The sequence below is a fragment of the Periplaneta americana genome, chromosome 3 (genome assembly GCF_040183065.1).
Source record: "Periplaneta americana isolate PAMFEO1 chromosome 3, P.americana_PAMFEO1_priV1, whole genome shotgun sequence".
Classification (NCBI taxonomy): Eukaryota; Metazoa; Arthropoda; class Insecta; order Blattodea; family Blattidae; genus Periplaneta; species Periplaneta americana.
Window position 1 is genome coordinate 164,679,400 of NC_091119.1, and position 17,849 is coordinate 164,697,248.

Genomic DNA, 17,849 nt, shown 5'->3' on the forward strand with positions numbered 1-17,849 from the left:
AATATTCAAATGTGGAAGGACAAATAAACGGTATAATTAAGAATAAAAATGAAATATTAAAATGGGAGGAAGAGAGTATCCGTGTTTAGTAATGTGAATGATTTCGTTTACGAGGGCGAGGGTGAAGAAATTGCCAATAAGTGGGCTCATGATTCAAGAGAAAGCTCTTGAAATTGCCAAAGAACTCAATGTAAGAAATTTTGTTCCTAGTAATGGGTGGTTAGTGCTTTAGAAAACGGCATAACATTGCAATTCGTTCTGTGTCTGGTGACACTGCAACCAATGTTACTGAAGAATGGAAAAAATAGACTGCCTTCAATTCTTGCGGAATATGAACTCAAAGACATTTACAATGTTGACGAAACAGATTTATTTTCAGGGCCCTCCCTAACAAAACTTAAGTTTTAAGAAAAAAAGAGTGTAAAGGGAGGAAGTTGGCAAAAGACAGTTGGCAAAAGTTGGCAAACCTGCTCTTTTGTTGTAATGCTGCAGGAGAAAAAGAACCACTCTTAATGATAGGGAAATCATTGAACCCGAGATGTTTGAAAAATATTGACATGGGCTTATTGGAGGTGAAGTGGACTGCCAACAATAAAGCTTGGATGACATCATCATTTTTTTGAGAATTCCAAGATTAAACGACAAAATCGCAATGTGATCGGTGAAATTGGTGTTTCTTCCTCCAAATACGACATCACACCTCCAGCCCCTTGATAAAGGTATTATCCAGTCATTTAAACTGAGGTACCGCAATCGAGTTTTGAAAAGGCTAGTTGTAAGAATGGAAGAGGTTGACATTAATATGCATGATTGTTGTACACGCACAGTCTTAAAAAGTCAGTGAAATTAAGTATTTTCATGCTAATTCATAAAAAAAACCGCGACCTTAATCAAGCAGCCACCTGATAAAACGGCCATTTTACAAGGTAACTTCAGATGGCCGCTTTAGATAGGTTTCACTGTATATACATTTTTTTTTTTTTTAAATTTTAAGTGACAGATTGGTTGTTATAGCAGTAACAGCTGCTTTAGAATCACTGAATGTAACAGTTTATTGAAAATAATAGATTCAGTACAAATGATTTTGAAGTGTCGAATACATGGCTTCAACTTCACCATCAAAATTTGTAGCTCCATAACCCAAGGATTTATACAACGAGAAATATTGTTGTTGTCTAATGCCAGGCGTTTGACAATAAAGTCATTTGACCTCTTGCGCTCCAGTATTTTTCAAAGATATTGTCATGGTCAGCCACTGAAGCACAGATTTTGAGGTGTTCCGAATCCATTTCTTTGTTTGAGTTGCACAATGGGCAGTTAGGGGACTGATATATTCCAATTCAATGCAGGTGCTTGGCCAAACAGTCATGGCCTGTTGTCAATCTAAATGCAGCTACAAACGATTTGCGTGGTAAATCGGGAATTAACTGGGATTATGAATGCAGAGAATTACAACAAGAAATGTGAATATGTAGGATCAGCACCTGCTCCTTTTGGTTGGACAATAGAAATCCATAAGTAAAAATAAGGTGTCATTCTTTGTTAGGGAATCTATTATGAATACTTTTCAATTTAGCAATTTTAGGACATCGTTAGGAGCGTCACTTTTCTTGGCATCTTCAACCAGGTCCAGATAATACTCTATTTCTATTACTATACTTCTATAGGGTTACTTACATACAAATGGCTTTTAAGGAAACCCCAGGTTCATTGCTGCCCTCACATAAGCCTGCCATCAGTCCCTATCCTGTGCAAGATTAATCCAGTCTCTATCATTATATCTCACCTCCCTCATATCATTTTAATATTATCCTCCCGTCTACATCTCGGTCTCCCCAAAGGTCTTTTCTCCTCCAGCCTCCCAACTAACACTCTATATGCATTCCTGGATTCGCCCATGCATGCTACATGTCCTGTCCAACTCAAACGTCTGGATTTAATGTTCCTAATTATGTCAGGTGAAGAATACAATGCGTGCAGTTCTGCGTTGTGTAACTTTCTCCATTCTCCTGTAACTTCATCCCTCTTAGCCCCAAATATTTTACTAAGAACCTTATTCTCAAACACCCTTAATCTCTGTTTCTCTCTCAAAGTGAGAGTCCAAGTTTCACAACCATACAGAACAACCGGTAATATAACTGTTTTATAAATTCTAACTTTCAGATTTTTTGACAGCAGACTAGATGACAAAAGCTTTCCAACCAAATAATAACACGCATTTCCCATATTTATTCTGTGTTTAATTTCCTCCCGAGTAGCTTTACAAATCAGATCTTTACTCCTTCACTTTCTTCATTTCCTGTAATTTAAAAATAAAGCTTTCCTGAAATCTGAAGTTAAAAAATAAAGCTGTTAATTCTCTTGTTCTCCAATATAGGAGTGATGTATAAACATTTTAATTCAGGTGCCATAAGAGATCTGATCAAAAAGTTTCACAACAGTTTTAATATAAAAACAATGGAGATACTTACAGGATAACTAGTGCTTGTCTCCTTCAAAGTATTCTAATACAGGTCTGCCAGCATTCCTGCCACATTTCAAAGCACCTTTGGAAGTCACTTTCCTGGAGACTTTTTAGTTTCCTTGTCACATTCTCTTTAATGATCATCGAACCTTCGCGCTTTGAGTTTCATTTTAGTGGGGGAAACAAGAAAAAGTCTGCGGGAGCCAAATCTGGCGAATAGGGAGGATGGGGTAATACAGGGGTTTTTTTGGGCCAGATGTTCTAGGATGGAGAAGGCACAATGGGCGAATGCATTGTCATGATGGAGGATGCAACTCTGATTTTGAAACAATTCTTTATGATTTCTTTGCACTTTCTCGCTTAAACATATTAAAACTTCTTTGTAGAAGTATTGGTTAATTATTTGGTCCCTGGGAAGAAATTCATAGTGTACCACACCTCTAATGTCAAAGAAAACAGCATTGTTGTGACATTTTTTACTTCACTTGTCTCGCTGGCCGAGGATATTTTGGTGACTTCCAAAGTGAGGACTGAGCCCTTGTTTCTGGATCATATCCATACACCCATGTCTCATCACCACTCATATGTGTCAAAAAGTTTTGGTTCGTTTCGGCAAGATTTTTCAGTTTTCCCACAAGACAATGGCCTTGCGACTCACTGAAGCCAACAAAAGGTTTGCAACTGATCTGTTTGTCCCAGGGGATTGCGGTTGAGAATGCAGCTTTAGGAAACCCCCCCCTCCCTCAACCATTAGCAGTACCAGATAGCTAGCACATCCGGTTTTTTCAGGGACGACCACGTTTTGAAACTTTTTGATTAGACTTCTAAATGTAAGATGTAGTCAAACTAAGTAGTTCTATAAGTCTATATTTTTGGAGCAGTGAAGAAGAAATAGCAGCCAAGAAATGAAATGTTCTCAAATGACTCAGAAGGGAAAATTACAGTACAAAACTCTAAAAAGGTGAAGAATACATAGGAAAAGGTTGTTTACTCTGGTATGGAAAATACACATGAATTTAATGAGATTCAGGTTAACCTCAATAAATATACAACTACTTTTAACGGTAAATGGAGATGAATTTAGATGAAACACTGTCAACATAGCATTTTCGTATCCCCCTACCCTTTTTTTAAAGGCACCAAAAATAATAATTGACAGTCAATTGTCAAGCTTATCAAAAATTTTAACAAACAAAATGTCCTCAACATGTCACTTGTCGCCGATTTTCTTGTCAGTTTATCACCAGTCGTTTTAAGAAACAGTCCCAGGTATCGTAACTAGTCTTCAAATTCAACTTGTCAGCAGCTACCATAGCTTAACAGATAATTTAGATTAGTATTTGTTAAGGTACAGTTACAAGTCACTACTTTTACAGCGATGCAGTACAAAATACTGCGCAACTCTCATACTGCAACATGTGAACAACAGTGACCAGCTGCTCGCTACTTCTTCATGTTGTGTGCAGCTTAAAATTAACAATGTGTGAACAGGGTTCTCAGGGTTGCAGCCACAGCATTTTTGATATTGAGTTTGTTAAAACTTTTGCACCGCTTGCAAACAGTGCTAGCATGCAATGATACTTTGTATTGTTTGGATAGATTTCAATGTTTGACATGATAAAAATAAATGATTTGTAACAGTTACTAAATGTACAATGCAGTCAGAGTATATTTGCTGATGATATAATTCATTCTTTTAATTTTTCATAGCATAGTTTGAAATAGGAGGGTTGCCAACATTGCTTACGAGAATATGCTACTGGTTATCATTAAGTACCTATATAGGATTTTTCTAATTATAGCTTTATAACAAAAATAATGTCAATTTCTAATACTATAGTCGCGACGCTGTTATTCCCGGCATGACTCCTCCTCTTTGCTTACATCTTAGGAAGTCAAGGCTCTATAAAGTCTAGGTAGGTAGTATTGTTCGCCATTTTTGATCTTTCGTTGCCGAGCTACCAGACGAGGGATCTATTTGCCACACTGTTAAATATTATCATGTCGTAGCTCCTATGATAATAAATTAAACACAATGTAATTCAGCAAATAATTGAGCGCCAAATAATGTCCTCGTGTCCTTTCTGTGAACGCAAACGAAAGAGCCAAAATGGCGGACGATTATATTAAGTATTTATCGAGCCTTAGGAAATGCTTAATATCTTCATCAGCGAATCACAAGACGCAAACGTTTAAATGTAGCCTACCTGCAACGTGATTGGCTGCCGGAAATTAGAGCAACGGGACTATAGTTAGGGCAGAAAAATAAATAATAAACCTACTTGAAAAAAAGAGAATGCTTTTGGAATTTGTAAATGCCAATTCCCACAACAAAAAGTAGAAGACTTTAGCAGAAATTGTTACTGCAATGAGAATTTCAGAAGACGATATTAAAAAAAATGCACTGTATTCGGAATGTATACAAAAAAAAAAGGTTAAAAAATAATAATCTTCCTAATACTCGCAAAAAGTTCTTATACCATTACATTAGAGCCTATTCATCCCCTTTATCTCAGTTCTCGAAGGAGATAGTAACTTCAAATTGTTCCCTACTTCTAGTTTTTCTTTGTTCCAGCATCTTTTGCTTTTGGTAGTAACATTTTGTTCTATTTTATAATTAAAAGAGATGACAAGAAAGCTATCACTTGAGTTTCATAATCTCAAACTGAATGCGAACATAACCACAAAATATATGGAAGAATCAACACGGAGACGTAAAGCTCAAGCTAAACTGCGGCTACAAAAGTAGTGCTTTGTGTGGGAACAGATTCACAACATCCAGTTGCAACTTTTACAGCGATCGACTTGCGCAGCACAAAAAGTAGCGTGCAGCGCACTACTTTTGGCTTACTTGTGAACATGACATGCAACTTTTGCAGCTGCAGTAAAAAAGTTGCGCAGCAAAAGCAGTGACGTGACCATACCTTTAGGAGCTGGGTTCGAATCTTGGTATTTCCTTTTTCTTTTCACTTTCTAATATTTAATCATTTTTACATTAATATAATTACACAAATTTCTAGTTTATATTACTCTACAAGGCTCAAAGTCTCGTTACAAGCATGAAATGTGTTTAAATATCTGTGACATTTAATGAAAGATAACAATGCAATGGTGTAAAAGCTACTGAATAGTAGAAAATGAAGTAAAAACCAAAAGATGTAAGCAGGAAAGCGAAAATATGGAAATTCAAAGCTGTGTCCTCTCATATACTACTTTACATTCCCAATCATTAAGGGGAGAGGATGGGATTTTTTAAAACTTTTTTTCTATTTGGTGTAAAATATTATTTATTTTTTGTATGTAGAGAGCTCATAGCTGTGGCAACTCAACCAAATAAAAATATTTTGAAAAAAAAAAATTATTTGGGAGCCCAAATTTGAAAAAAATATACCCAATGCAGGATTGTATTAAAACTGATATATCTAAACCGTTTTTAAAGATAGATTCAAACAGTTTTTTGCAATGTACTTGCAAAAGCATGTTCTATAAACTGTCTGTAACAGAATTTTTATATTAGTCCCTATGTTTGTAAAATAAACAATTAAAATTTAATAACAATTTTCTGATTTCCTTTCTTGCAAACAAACGGACATATTTTTAAAATGAAATGAATTAACAAAATTCTGTTACAGAGAAAAGTTTCCTAATAGTCTAAAGAATGTATGTTCTAAATGTCATGCATGTATGTTTAATAGTTCAGAAATTATATCCATTTTTGTCTGGAAAATTAGGAAAAAAAAACAAAAAAAATGAAGTTACTGGAAACCGATAATATCGGGCATGTGATTTAAAAATCTATAGCGCAGGAAGTTTAAAAATGACGTCTCAGCATCCGATAAGGGCAAAAATACCCACAAAATGTTATGCAATGCATTCCACACATATCAAAGGCTATTTTAAAGAAAAAAAATTTTTTTTGAAAATTTAATTTACCGGAAACAACAATAAAAGTGGGCGAGTGATTTAAAAATCCATAACGCAGGAAGTTTAAAAATGGCGACTCAACATCCGATAAGGGCACAAATAGTCACAAAATATTATGCTATATCACAGAGTATTTTAAATAATTTTTTTTTAATTTACTCATTTTTCACCAAAAAATACCATCCTCTCCCCTTAAGTTGGTACTGGTAAATGCGTTTCAACTGATGAGGCAGTCATGCAACCTGACAATACAGTTTTAAAAACCTTCCCCCCCCCCCCCCAAATGACTGACCATCTATGACATCCCTACTGCTACTCAGATTGATTCTCTCGTGAGGTGGGAGCCTTAATTTCCCAGCCACTTATGGGGTAGCTTTTAACCATTTATGCCTACAATTCAGTAGTTTATGAGTCTACACTTTCCTTCCTACAATATAGTCTGGATCTCATTAAAATATCTCATTTTCTATTGGTCTTCTCCTCAAAATTATTGGACAAACATATGTTCATAGTTGTTTTTTTTTTTTTTTGGATATATCCCCTTTATACCCATTAAAAAATATATACACAACTTATTTCCAAATTTCATTACTACCAGTATAGGTGAAATAAAAATGGTGCGTAATGGTTAAAATCCAAGAAAATGTTCCTAAAATACGTTTCAAATTTTACTGAAAAATATATGAAGATGGACATTAACTTTCGCTCTACACACTTCACTAAACATTTCAACCAAGGATTTTAAGTGACATATATAATTATGGAATGTAATTTATTGAGAAGTTTCAGTAAGTATAAGAGAATTTTAGGAATTAACATTCTTAATTTCTCTTAAAATAATGACAGAAACAGAAAAAAAAATATGAGAGATCTTTCTGACTTTAAGTAACATTTATTGTAATGTATGAATCCCACCGACATTGAAAATAGTGCTCCATGAACAAATGGACACTCTCCAGGTACAATAGTTTTACTGTCTAAATAATTATGTGTAACTTCATTAACTTTCAATTACCAAGTCACATATACACCGGGCAAGTTCTATATTGCTCCAAGTTATATGAACATTATGGCAGTTTCAAGCTCGATAGATCACTTACTTGTTTTCAATTTCATGTTTATATGTTCCGACATAAAAATATTTGTCAAGAATTCATTTTATGTAACACCAAATTTATAAATTAATCACTCCAGGCAAAAATGTTAACAGATACATATATATATATATAAATCTTTCTCTTTTTTACTCTTTTTGAATGAAGCAATATTTACACAAAAAATTTCAACCTCCTGTATATAATATTTACAATCAGTACATTACATTACGTACAGTAGCAATTTTTCGTACTTGGCAACAGAAAAACCAATATTGAGGACTTCTATAATATTATAGAATACTCTAAGGAAAATATTTTAAACCATACAAAATAAAATTTAATCTAAACCTGAGTAAATGGAACAACTATGAGCAGAAAAAAAATTCATCATTTCTTCACATGATAGTTAATATAATATTTACATTCATTTCTTTTAAATCAGAAGAGAAGTTACGAAAGATCTAAAAAAAATTCGTATACTGGAACAAAAGAGAATACTAGCATGTCATACAGGATTGTATGTACACCAATTCAACATTCAACAAGACACAGTCAAAATCCACTAGACGTAATGCAAGTGACTGCTACAAAACAAACATAGATTTGTGATATTTGAAAATTTTATAACTAAAAAATTCTTTAATCATCATTCAACAAGCTATCTATATCTTGTAAAATATCTTCCTCAGAATCCAAATTAATATAATTATCCTGGCAACTCCCTAAGAGCAAATCTTCATCTGTATTGTCCACTTCACCTGATAAGGAGACTTTCTTCACAGCACTGCCTTCACTTTTACAATTTGAAAACCTGTCCATATTTCTTATAGAAATTTCAGATTTTAAACTTTCACCTGACTGTAAATTTGAAGAGTGGATGGTATTTCTGCTATTAAGGCAAGTGCCTGAGGTGCTAACCTGGGAGTCACTAGATTCGTTTCTGTTAAAATTTTCTTCAGAGGTTATAGAACGTGTCAGAGACACAGAAGATGTAACATCCTCTCCAGATATATCTCTACATGGCTGGCCCAACCTAACCTGAACAGATTCATCAACATTCCTACGAAATATACCATTCACTTGTAATAAATCTGAAAATACATTATTGTTATTGTTTGCAGGCAGTTCTACAGCAACTTCAGAATTTTCTAACAAGTCAGAAGTAAGTCGTACTACCTTGGATCTGTCTAAGGTTACAACTGAAGCACCTGCATTCCTCTTTAATTTCAACTGCCTTGTCCTCAATCCCGAACCCCCCTCAGATGATGTTTCATTGCTTTGTTGACACGAAGTTCTTCTCACAAATCTACGCGATCTCTTGGGTGGACTAGGTGGCTGTTTTTCTTCAGAGTTCGTAGAACCTATAGTCTGCTTTCTTATAATAATCGGTTTCTTTTTCTTGCTCTCATCTGTTGTTGAACCCTCGGCGCTACTATCTTCCTCTTTATTACTAACAACTTTATTCTCGCCATCTTTTTGAGGTATGCAATCGAACACTATCGGTGAATGTGACCTTATCTTAGGGCCATCAAAATTTGAGGTATTTTCAACTACAGCATTCTTCTCTGCCCGAATTTGAGCCAAAGTTTTAATTACAATATTACTTTGGGAATTTTGTACTAAATTTTCACTACTCCTATACCTATTACGTTCGTCTTTAGCTTTTACCTGTATTTGAGCTAAAGGTTTCGCCAAGGTGTTGCCGTTTACGCCAAAGGCCGTTTTTCTGTTACATGTAACTGTGTCTGCAGTATTATCAAGTGTTTCTACTTCCATAGGTTCTGGCTGATTCAGCTTACTCTGTAACCCAAAGTTAAAAGTCCTGTTGTTATTTTCTACATCAGATCTGTTGTTGATCTGTTTCAGAGCCCAAGTAAAAGGTACATCTTTGCTACAACTCTCCATTGTGGCACACATCGTCGGATCACTGAAAATGTGACTGCCTTCTTCCTGAAATCTGTTTTTCCTGATCTCATCAAGAGACATAACACGAAAATCTTGGTTCGTATCGGGATTTCGGTATGACTTCCTGGCTAAGATCCTGGTTCGGAGATCATTTTCTGCAGTGCTGTCCCAGCCCAATGTCAGAGTAGTAGTGTCAGGTTCTTCCCCAGCAGATGTGTTGTTGTAGGCATAGAACGCTGCAGACTCGGCCTGTATACGCTCCAGTCTAATCTCCTCCAATGTTTTTACATGTACATTCTTCTTCTGTGGCTGCTTCTTAGTGGGGGTTGATGTAGGGACACTTTCATTGTCTGACTCTGCAAGAACACGCGTAGACAAGAAAAGAATTAGTCAAAATTGAAGTGAAAATAAAATTTTACCAAACTGACTTCATTTTCTTTTTTGAAGTTATTTTTTTGAAAATTGTTTTAATTCTAAGAATTAGTGCTTTTAAATTAAATTTTCTCCATTATTCATGTGCATTCTTGCAGATCAGCAACTTAGTGAGCGCACGTATACAACACAATTGTGGTGAGGTAAGTTTGTTTATTTGTCAATTATGTTTTAAATGTATGGTAGTTCCTGCATAATGCAGAGATCTTACAGACAGATCTTCCTTCCATTCAAAAATAAATAAAATAAAATGTAGATATATAATATATAAAAGAATATAAATAAAAGTTTTTTTTTTTTCAAAATAATCAACTCTTTAAAAATATACCAAATATATATCCACCTCTTATGGCCTTAAAACACATCAATAGTAACCAATAAAATTATATTTCAGTTAATAAATATGTTTCCAATATTTTGTATTCTGATTTAAACGCTTTTCTTCTCCCAATACACAGAACTCAACAAATGGCAAGTAAACAAGTCCATTTAAACAAATAACCTTCCACCTATTTTCTTCTTTATCGTTATAATTAACATTAATAGCTGCCATACTGATGACTATGTTCCAAGAAGAGACCTTTCTTCTGGTAAATGCATTAGTGTGATTTTTAAATGAACTTTGATTTTAAAGTTTATTATAGCCCATAGTCCCAACATGCAACTGAAGTCTTCAGTGAATTACAGTGAACATAAATCCAGACGCGAATTATATAATACTTCAGGTATTTTCCTTTACTGATTCCTTTGCAGTTACATTAAATTACAAAGCTTAGAATGAAGTTATTCTTAAATTATTATTTTCTAATGACCATAAGACGAGAGGATACATAAATTATTTATTAACGAGCAAGAATATAAGTCCTGAAAAAAAGTTTGTGTGTGTATATAGATATACATATATATACACACACACAAAAGATTCACCTAGATATTATCTTCTTTTAATAATAATATTATTATTCACAAGTTTATTTCATACTAAAGTGTTACTTGTATAAACTTGAAAAGTTGTTAAATCAAATTAAAGTACTTCCCACAACTATTGATAATACTGAGGAACAAGGGCCATTTTGAGGTATCTCAACATTAACTTTCTGCATCTTTTCTGATGTTTATCTCAGCTCATTTGCAATCCACAAATTCTTCTGTTAGGTACTACATGAAAAAAATGTATAATCGTAATGAATCCTGTAGAGAAGTGCTACCAGCTGCATAATCAAAGATCAAAACCTACTACAATCAGTACCTAATAGATGATTCATAACATGACTGATAGCTCGCTTTGTTAAATTTAAACAATAGTAATATGACAAAATATATATTGAGTTTTACCATAAGACAGATATCATACAGCCAACAGTACTGGACATTTTCGGGAGCAGAAATTACAAGTGTTATACTTCTGAACACCAACTGAATGTAAATACAGTTGAATGCAATTTTCACTCCCTGCTTGTAAGTGTTTCTCTCTATTAAAAAAAAAAAATCTTGAAATCAAACGGTAAACAGCACATTCACCTTTGACACTTTTTGGTTCAAATCTACACCAAAATTAGTGGAATACTCTCATGTGAATATGACAGAAGCAAAGACAGGAGGAAGAAATGAGGTTGGATGAGGATATGATGATCATTTTCTTTGGTTTCATATTTATTTGTTTCTTGGGATTCACTGTAACTCACTGAAGTATATCAGCTGAATGCATCATCATTTAATACATTTGGAAGTTGAGGAATTTCAAAAGAAGTCTTCTTAAAAAATATAGCTGTTATAACACACACAAAAAAAAATCTTTCAGGCAATACAGATAGTTTTATTAAGGACCAACAAACACACAAATGTGAGCAGAATTATGAATCTTCGGTCCACATAGATTGCTGCTTAGTGATCAAATATAATGAGGGAGATGGATGGTTCATGTGTGTTCATATATGTATAATATATACAAAGTTAGTCATCCTATCAACCAGTTGTAATAAGTTAGAGGTTTGGCAGACCTTGGAAGACCAAGTCGTTACTTCATTTGAAATACCTTTGCTGGTTGTCTGCTACTTTAACACATTACACAAAATGAGACAGCTGTCACAGAGTTAGTTTACGCATATTATATAATAAGTTACAATAAAATATTAAGTGGAAGATAATGAATGTAACAGTATATATAAAAATGACAAGAACAATCTTGAAATGCATAAAGTATGAAGAGGGGAAAAAAAAACTCAATAAATTACACTGGAAGTACTAACATTGCACCAACCCCGGTTCAGCCACCTCATCTTAAGAGTAGTATTACATTCTAGTGGTCCTTAATGTTTATGATTAAATAAACACATGATGTGGTTACAATTAAGATTATATGATAATCGACACTAAGTGTAAACATACCATTCTTTGAGTACTTGATTTGTCAAAACCCAAACTACCTAATTTAGTTGACTGATCGGTAGAACTTCACAACATACCAGTATCAGATGACGAGAAAACTGACTTATCAGTAATCCAGAATACAATTCATTTATGCCAGAAAACTAGTTCGTTCACTGAACAATCCTTTTTGTCTTGCTATAAATGCAAATACTGTATTTACAAGTAATTTCATGTGCATATCAGCTACACACGTCCTTACAGATCATTTGGAATTTACACAATGCCTGAATGCAACTTAGAAACACACAAACTCACGGATCTGTAATACTCTACATCCTTACACCTCTCCCTTTCATCCTTTCAGAAGAGTTAAGAGATCTCAGTCTCCCCTAACACGTACTTAAATAAAATAAATACTTCCATTTATGTTTTATATGAAACTTGTATCAGAAATCTTTCTGTTATGAAGCCCGATATTTATAATCAAGTAACAGTATCCTATGGGCTCCATTATATTTCACATGACAATAAAGGCAAGAAGGTCGTTAAGCGCTGTCAATAATAAAAAGCTTAGATCTAGTCGTTGGATGCAGAAACATGGTATTTCAGTTAAGTATATTTATAATATGGCTTGTTCAGGACAGCCTGAAACTGAGTATCTTGTTTTTATGTCGAACATCAAAACTCTATAGCAATAACAGACTACCAGACAAGTGATTTGATCTACACACGAATTATGAAACAAAACCAAAAGTAGCCAAACAGAGGATATTGATGTAGGCTTTATAAGCATTTAATTACAATGGCTTGAAATTTATGTTATGTCGGTATATGTTAAGTTACTTCAAACTGATGAGTTGTATGCCAAGTATCCCACTGCACTGGCCCAAAAATCGTAGACATCAAAGTTAACTTGGAAAAATCGGTAAAAATTTTAAAAGTGCATATCAAAGAACGAAATACTTAAATTTTCTGCCATTTCTGCAAGTTAGCATAAGCTGTTATGTCTCCATATGCCATGTCCTCAATGTTATGTAACTAGAATCTGAACGAGTCAACGTTTGGTGTTATAAAAAATACAAACACACTTTTCACATTCTCAAAAATGTGCTGTAATAGCTAGTGACACCTAGCCATACCCAAACCAGAACAAACAAAATGTCGGACTAAGGAAACTCTTGCCTCGAGATAAACTTTCAACAAGAAACAAAGAAAAAAACGAGGCATTGAAGAGGGGGGGGAAAAAAATCTTTAACTTCAATATTTTAAAAAAAAAACACAATGTTCCTTATATTGACAGCACTAATACTTAAGATCATGGCCTGGTCAATTTCACTGGCAAGAAGTTGGTAAGCCATGAATAAACCACAATGCACTAAACAATATTCACAAATTCCAACACAAAGAAAACTGAGTAATTGCTGCATATCATTCAATGCTGTAACATCAAACACTGCTCTTCAAGAACAAAAAAAATTCATTTCTCTAATATGTTAACGGTCATACATCCCCAACCTTACTGTCATCCATTATTGCACTATGGATGTAAAATATAAGCTTATACATATCTTGAAAAAACTACCTCAGGCTCAAGACATCAAAGGATCCACTACGATTAGCTTTATGGGACAGCAAAATGAAAAAAAAAAAAAACACACAGAAATGCTGTCGCCCCAATTTCCACAGAATCCACCCACAAACGATCCCTCAAATTGTTATGAAAACATATATATCTTCCATGTTTACTTTGAATATTTGTTTGGAGAGCTACTATTGAAACAGGAATGCAATTCTCACACAGATCAACAGAGAAGGGCTCTCCGATAATGTATCTACTACAGCACCAATGTGGTTCTAACACATGAGCCCTCAGTTCTATCTTTCATTTCCAGAGTCCTCTATCTTGAAAAGTAATTAGAAATTTCAAAGTTTCATAGGTGAAATTAAGTTATCAACACTGAATGGCAGCTCAATGAACCAAGTGCATCATGGATGAGACCAACACAATGGCTCTTGCCAGTTGACAGCAAGGAGTGAACTGTGCTACGTACAGACATACGTAGGGATAGCTTGCATGTGGCTAGTAAAGGCGCATACCTTCCTCAAAGTTGACAACAAGTGGGTCAACAGGTGGACTGCCATAGCTTGTCTCACTGCTCTGACTTACGCGACGAGGCCCAACACGTCCCGAGTCACTGTCACTGCTCCCTACACATTCTTCATATTGACCTCCCTCTGCCATCACTAGAACCAAGCACAACACATCAACGTCTATGAGCTTCATGCAGCCAAATTATATCAGCGTGAAATACAAAAAGAGCACCAGAAACGCTCCAGGTAAAACAATTCTGGCTGTCAGCATTCACAAATTGCATGTCACATTAAAATTCTCAATGATTAACACTAGAAAAACGGACCTATCATTTGACAGGTATCCTTCATTCAAATTATAATTTTGCCAATGTTAAATTTACTCTACAGCCTCCATGCTCTATGACTTTTAATAAATATTCATTTTCTCTACATATAACTTATATATAGGTGATTTCGATCCATTCAATGTATTTGCATAATTCTTATACACATATTGGTAATGCTTTTGTCAGAATCAACTCTTTTCCCTAAAATTTTATTGTATTAATTCTTGTAAATTAATCATTGTAATATATGTTCTTCATTTTGTTGTTATCTCAGTTGTTTAATTTGTACCATAGTTGTTCATTTTAATGTATTAATTGTATCACTGTGCTGAACGTTTATTGGCCAATGGCTGTTGTCCAGCACATAAATATAAATAAATAAATTATTATTACAGTAGAACCTCTATTATCCGTGGTAATGAAGGGGATGGACTGAGCAGTTAATCAGAAAAATCGGATAATCTGTACCATGGAAGATTTTGTAATTTCCTCCGTGGTTTTGTATTTAACTCGCTAGGTAGTGGATCAGAACTTCACTAATTTAGGTTCGGTTGTCAACGACGGGGTTTTAAGGGGAAAAGAAACCCCTTGTAATGGCTGTCTCAGGAAAGATAGGAATAATGGAGGTCGTATGTTGTAGATTTACATATTTTTTACACTTTATCCTTGTCTTTTTATTAAATCGCGCAGTTGTAACTCCAATCTCATATTCTGATGTGGTATGAGCCACAGTTTCCCTTTCCCAAAACATTCAGTTATTTGCACTTTTTTCGATACTTAGCAAAAAACGTTTTCTGTTGACAGCCGTGGAAGACATTTTATATAGAAGTTACGAGTATATAGAACGGCAATTCGAACAGTAGACAATATTATGTAAAGATAAAGGCTTGTAATAACACTCTCTAGAAAAAAAATACTTAGGACCTACTAATATAATGTACAAAACAGTACTCCATTTAAGTTATATTATTTCTGAAGCAAAAAAAAAAAAAAAAGCGAGAAATAGACAGTCGGATAATCCACCAATCGGTTAATAGGGTGACGAATAATCGAGGTTCTACTGTATTATTATAATTGTATTGTAATTATCATTTTATTTAATTTCCATTATTTTAATTATTCCACTGTACTTTTATTGTAATTTATATTATTGCTGATGTTTTTGTAATATTCTTTGTGCTGAACTGTAATTGGCCACTGGCTTGTGTACAGCACATTAAATATAAATAAGTAAATAAATAAATAAATAAGTAAATAAGTATATAAATCACTCATAGTTGCAATACAATCTCGTATTCTGATGCGAGATAAGTCACAGCTTCTCTCTTTTCAAACTGCTCAATTATTTTCACTTTTTAAAATACTTTTCACGTTTCTTTTGAGACGCATGGAAGACTTTTCACATAGAAGTTACACAGTACAGCCACTTGAACAGTAGGTAAATGAATGGTGCACAGGTTTGCAGTAGTGAGGAAGTTCTTGGAGTCAGTTCTTTGAAATCAGGTAGTGACTTTCCTACAAGCTGGAGAAACAATCCCTCTGACAAGTAACTTTTACATCTTGCCAGCAGTGGCAGCATTTCTACTATATAGTGTGTAAACAGTAAAGACTTGTAAATAACTCACTCTAGAAAAAATGTATACTGTACTAACAATGTATTTTACTTCATTTTTCTTCTGCAGAAAAAAAAAGCGAGAGAAAGAGTCAGATACCCTGCTGATCGGTTAATAGGGTGACAGATAATCGGGGTTCTACTGCAACTAAAAGTTATTTGTAAACATTTTTCGTATATCTACCAAAGATGTTGGAACCATATCCTCGACATTCATTTCATTCAAGACAGTAGACCGTTATGAGCGCCTACATCTAACAAAATACAGGGTGATTCACGAGGAAAGGTCAAAAATATAGGATACGATATCTTAGGCCATTTTGAGTGAAAAAGTTCATATGAACATAGGTCTGTTTTTGAACGATGGCGGAGCTAGATGCATTTTTTTGGTAAAATGTCTCGCCCCAATGTGAATCAAACGTTACAATATGCTGCTGACGTGAGACAAGGTCAAGGTCGCAATGAATGATGTAACATTGGAATCTGCATTGTGAGTGATGTAGATAAGAGAAACAAACCGGGTTGTGGGGCATTACAAATGTCCCAACAAATACGCTACCACTTATCAGTTCACAGCAGTTCAGTCAGCTACCTACAATACACGAGTTATATAGGTACAGTTATCGGAAGTGTTAAGTTGTGTTTTTCAAGATGCCTTATAAATTTTCGACTACAGAATACGCCAATATTATGTATGTTTATGGTTTGTGCGATGGAAGTACCTTGCGTGCCATCGCTGAATATGAACGACGCTTTCCGAACAGAAGGAAGGGTACCATATCGAAGAGTGTTTACTGTCTATGAGGTTGGATGAAAGACTTAGTATAGCAAAGGTACAGGGAAACGAGAGAGGCGCTAATCAACTGTATTTTGTTTGCGGCATAAAGAACAACGTGCAACTCTCCCGAGCGATGAGCGCAATTCACACCCGAGCACAACAGTGCATTGAAGCAGAAGGAGGTACCTTTCAAAATGTGCGAAAACATCAACCCCACATCTAGAATATTAGGTATGTATGCATGCGAATTAGTACAATGGAATCTCAGAAGTTTTTGTGAAATCTCCGTAACCGTTCGAAAAGAACCTATATTCATATGAACTTTTTGATTCTGAATGACTTCAGAATTCACATTCCAAATTTTTTACCTTTCCTCGTGAATCACCCTGTATGTATTGACCAGTATTATAGATCTATTTATGCTCGACCATGCCGAAATGTAGTAATTATACACCTGGTAGCAGACCTTTAATGCATGTCATTAAAGTACACCTACTCATTAAAGGTCAGGTCTTTCAGCCAATGACGACTCAGGTTACAACTGTTCAGCCAATGACAGGTCAGCTTTCTACAGTTATAAAACCGCAAGTATCGATTATTCTCAGATATGCAATCGAAAGAGAATTAGCGAAAAGTCACGGAGGCTGGAAATCCAATACTGTCGCAGAAGGTTATGTTCTGTTACTATAATAATTAGCGTTAATTGTAAATAATATTCAAATAAATTCAATTTGTCATCTCGTTTTTCAATGTCTAATTTAATTTCAATGTTATCTCTGTAGGTTCTTATGGCCTAGCAAGGTCAATGTGAACATCTGTTCCTCGGAAAAAATCAATACTTTCGCGT

The 17,849-nt window shown here is 34.6% G+C and overlaps 1 protein-coding gene across 1 annotated transcript in view; it reads right to left on the minus strand.

Moving 5' to 3' along the window:
* Positions 1-7,143: 7,143 nt before the first annotated feature.
* LOC138696812 (zinc finger CCCH domain-containing protein 11A-like) overlaps positions 7,144-17,849 on the minus strand; it is a 37,452-nt gene continuing 26,746 nt past the window's right edge. Inside the window, exons 6-7 of the mRNA XM_069822236.1 lie at positions 14,290-14,436; positions 7,144-9,746 (exon numbers count right to left, since the gene is read on the minus strand). Coding sequence (XP_069678337.1) covers positions 8,125-9,746; positions 14,290-14,436 — 1,769 coding nt within the window. The 3' untranslated portion in view covers positions 7,144-8,124. The remainder of the gene's footprint in view (positions 9,747-14,289; positions 14,437-17,849) is intronic.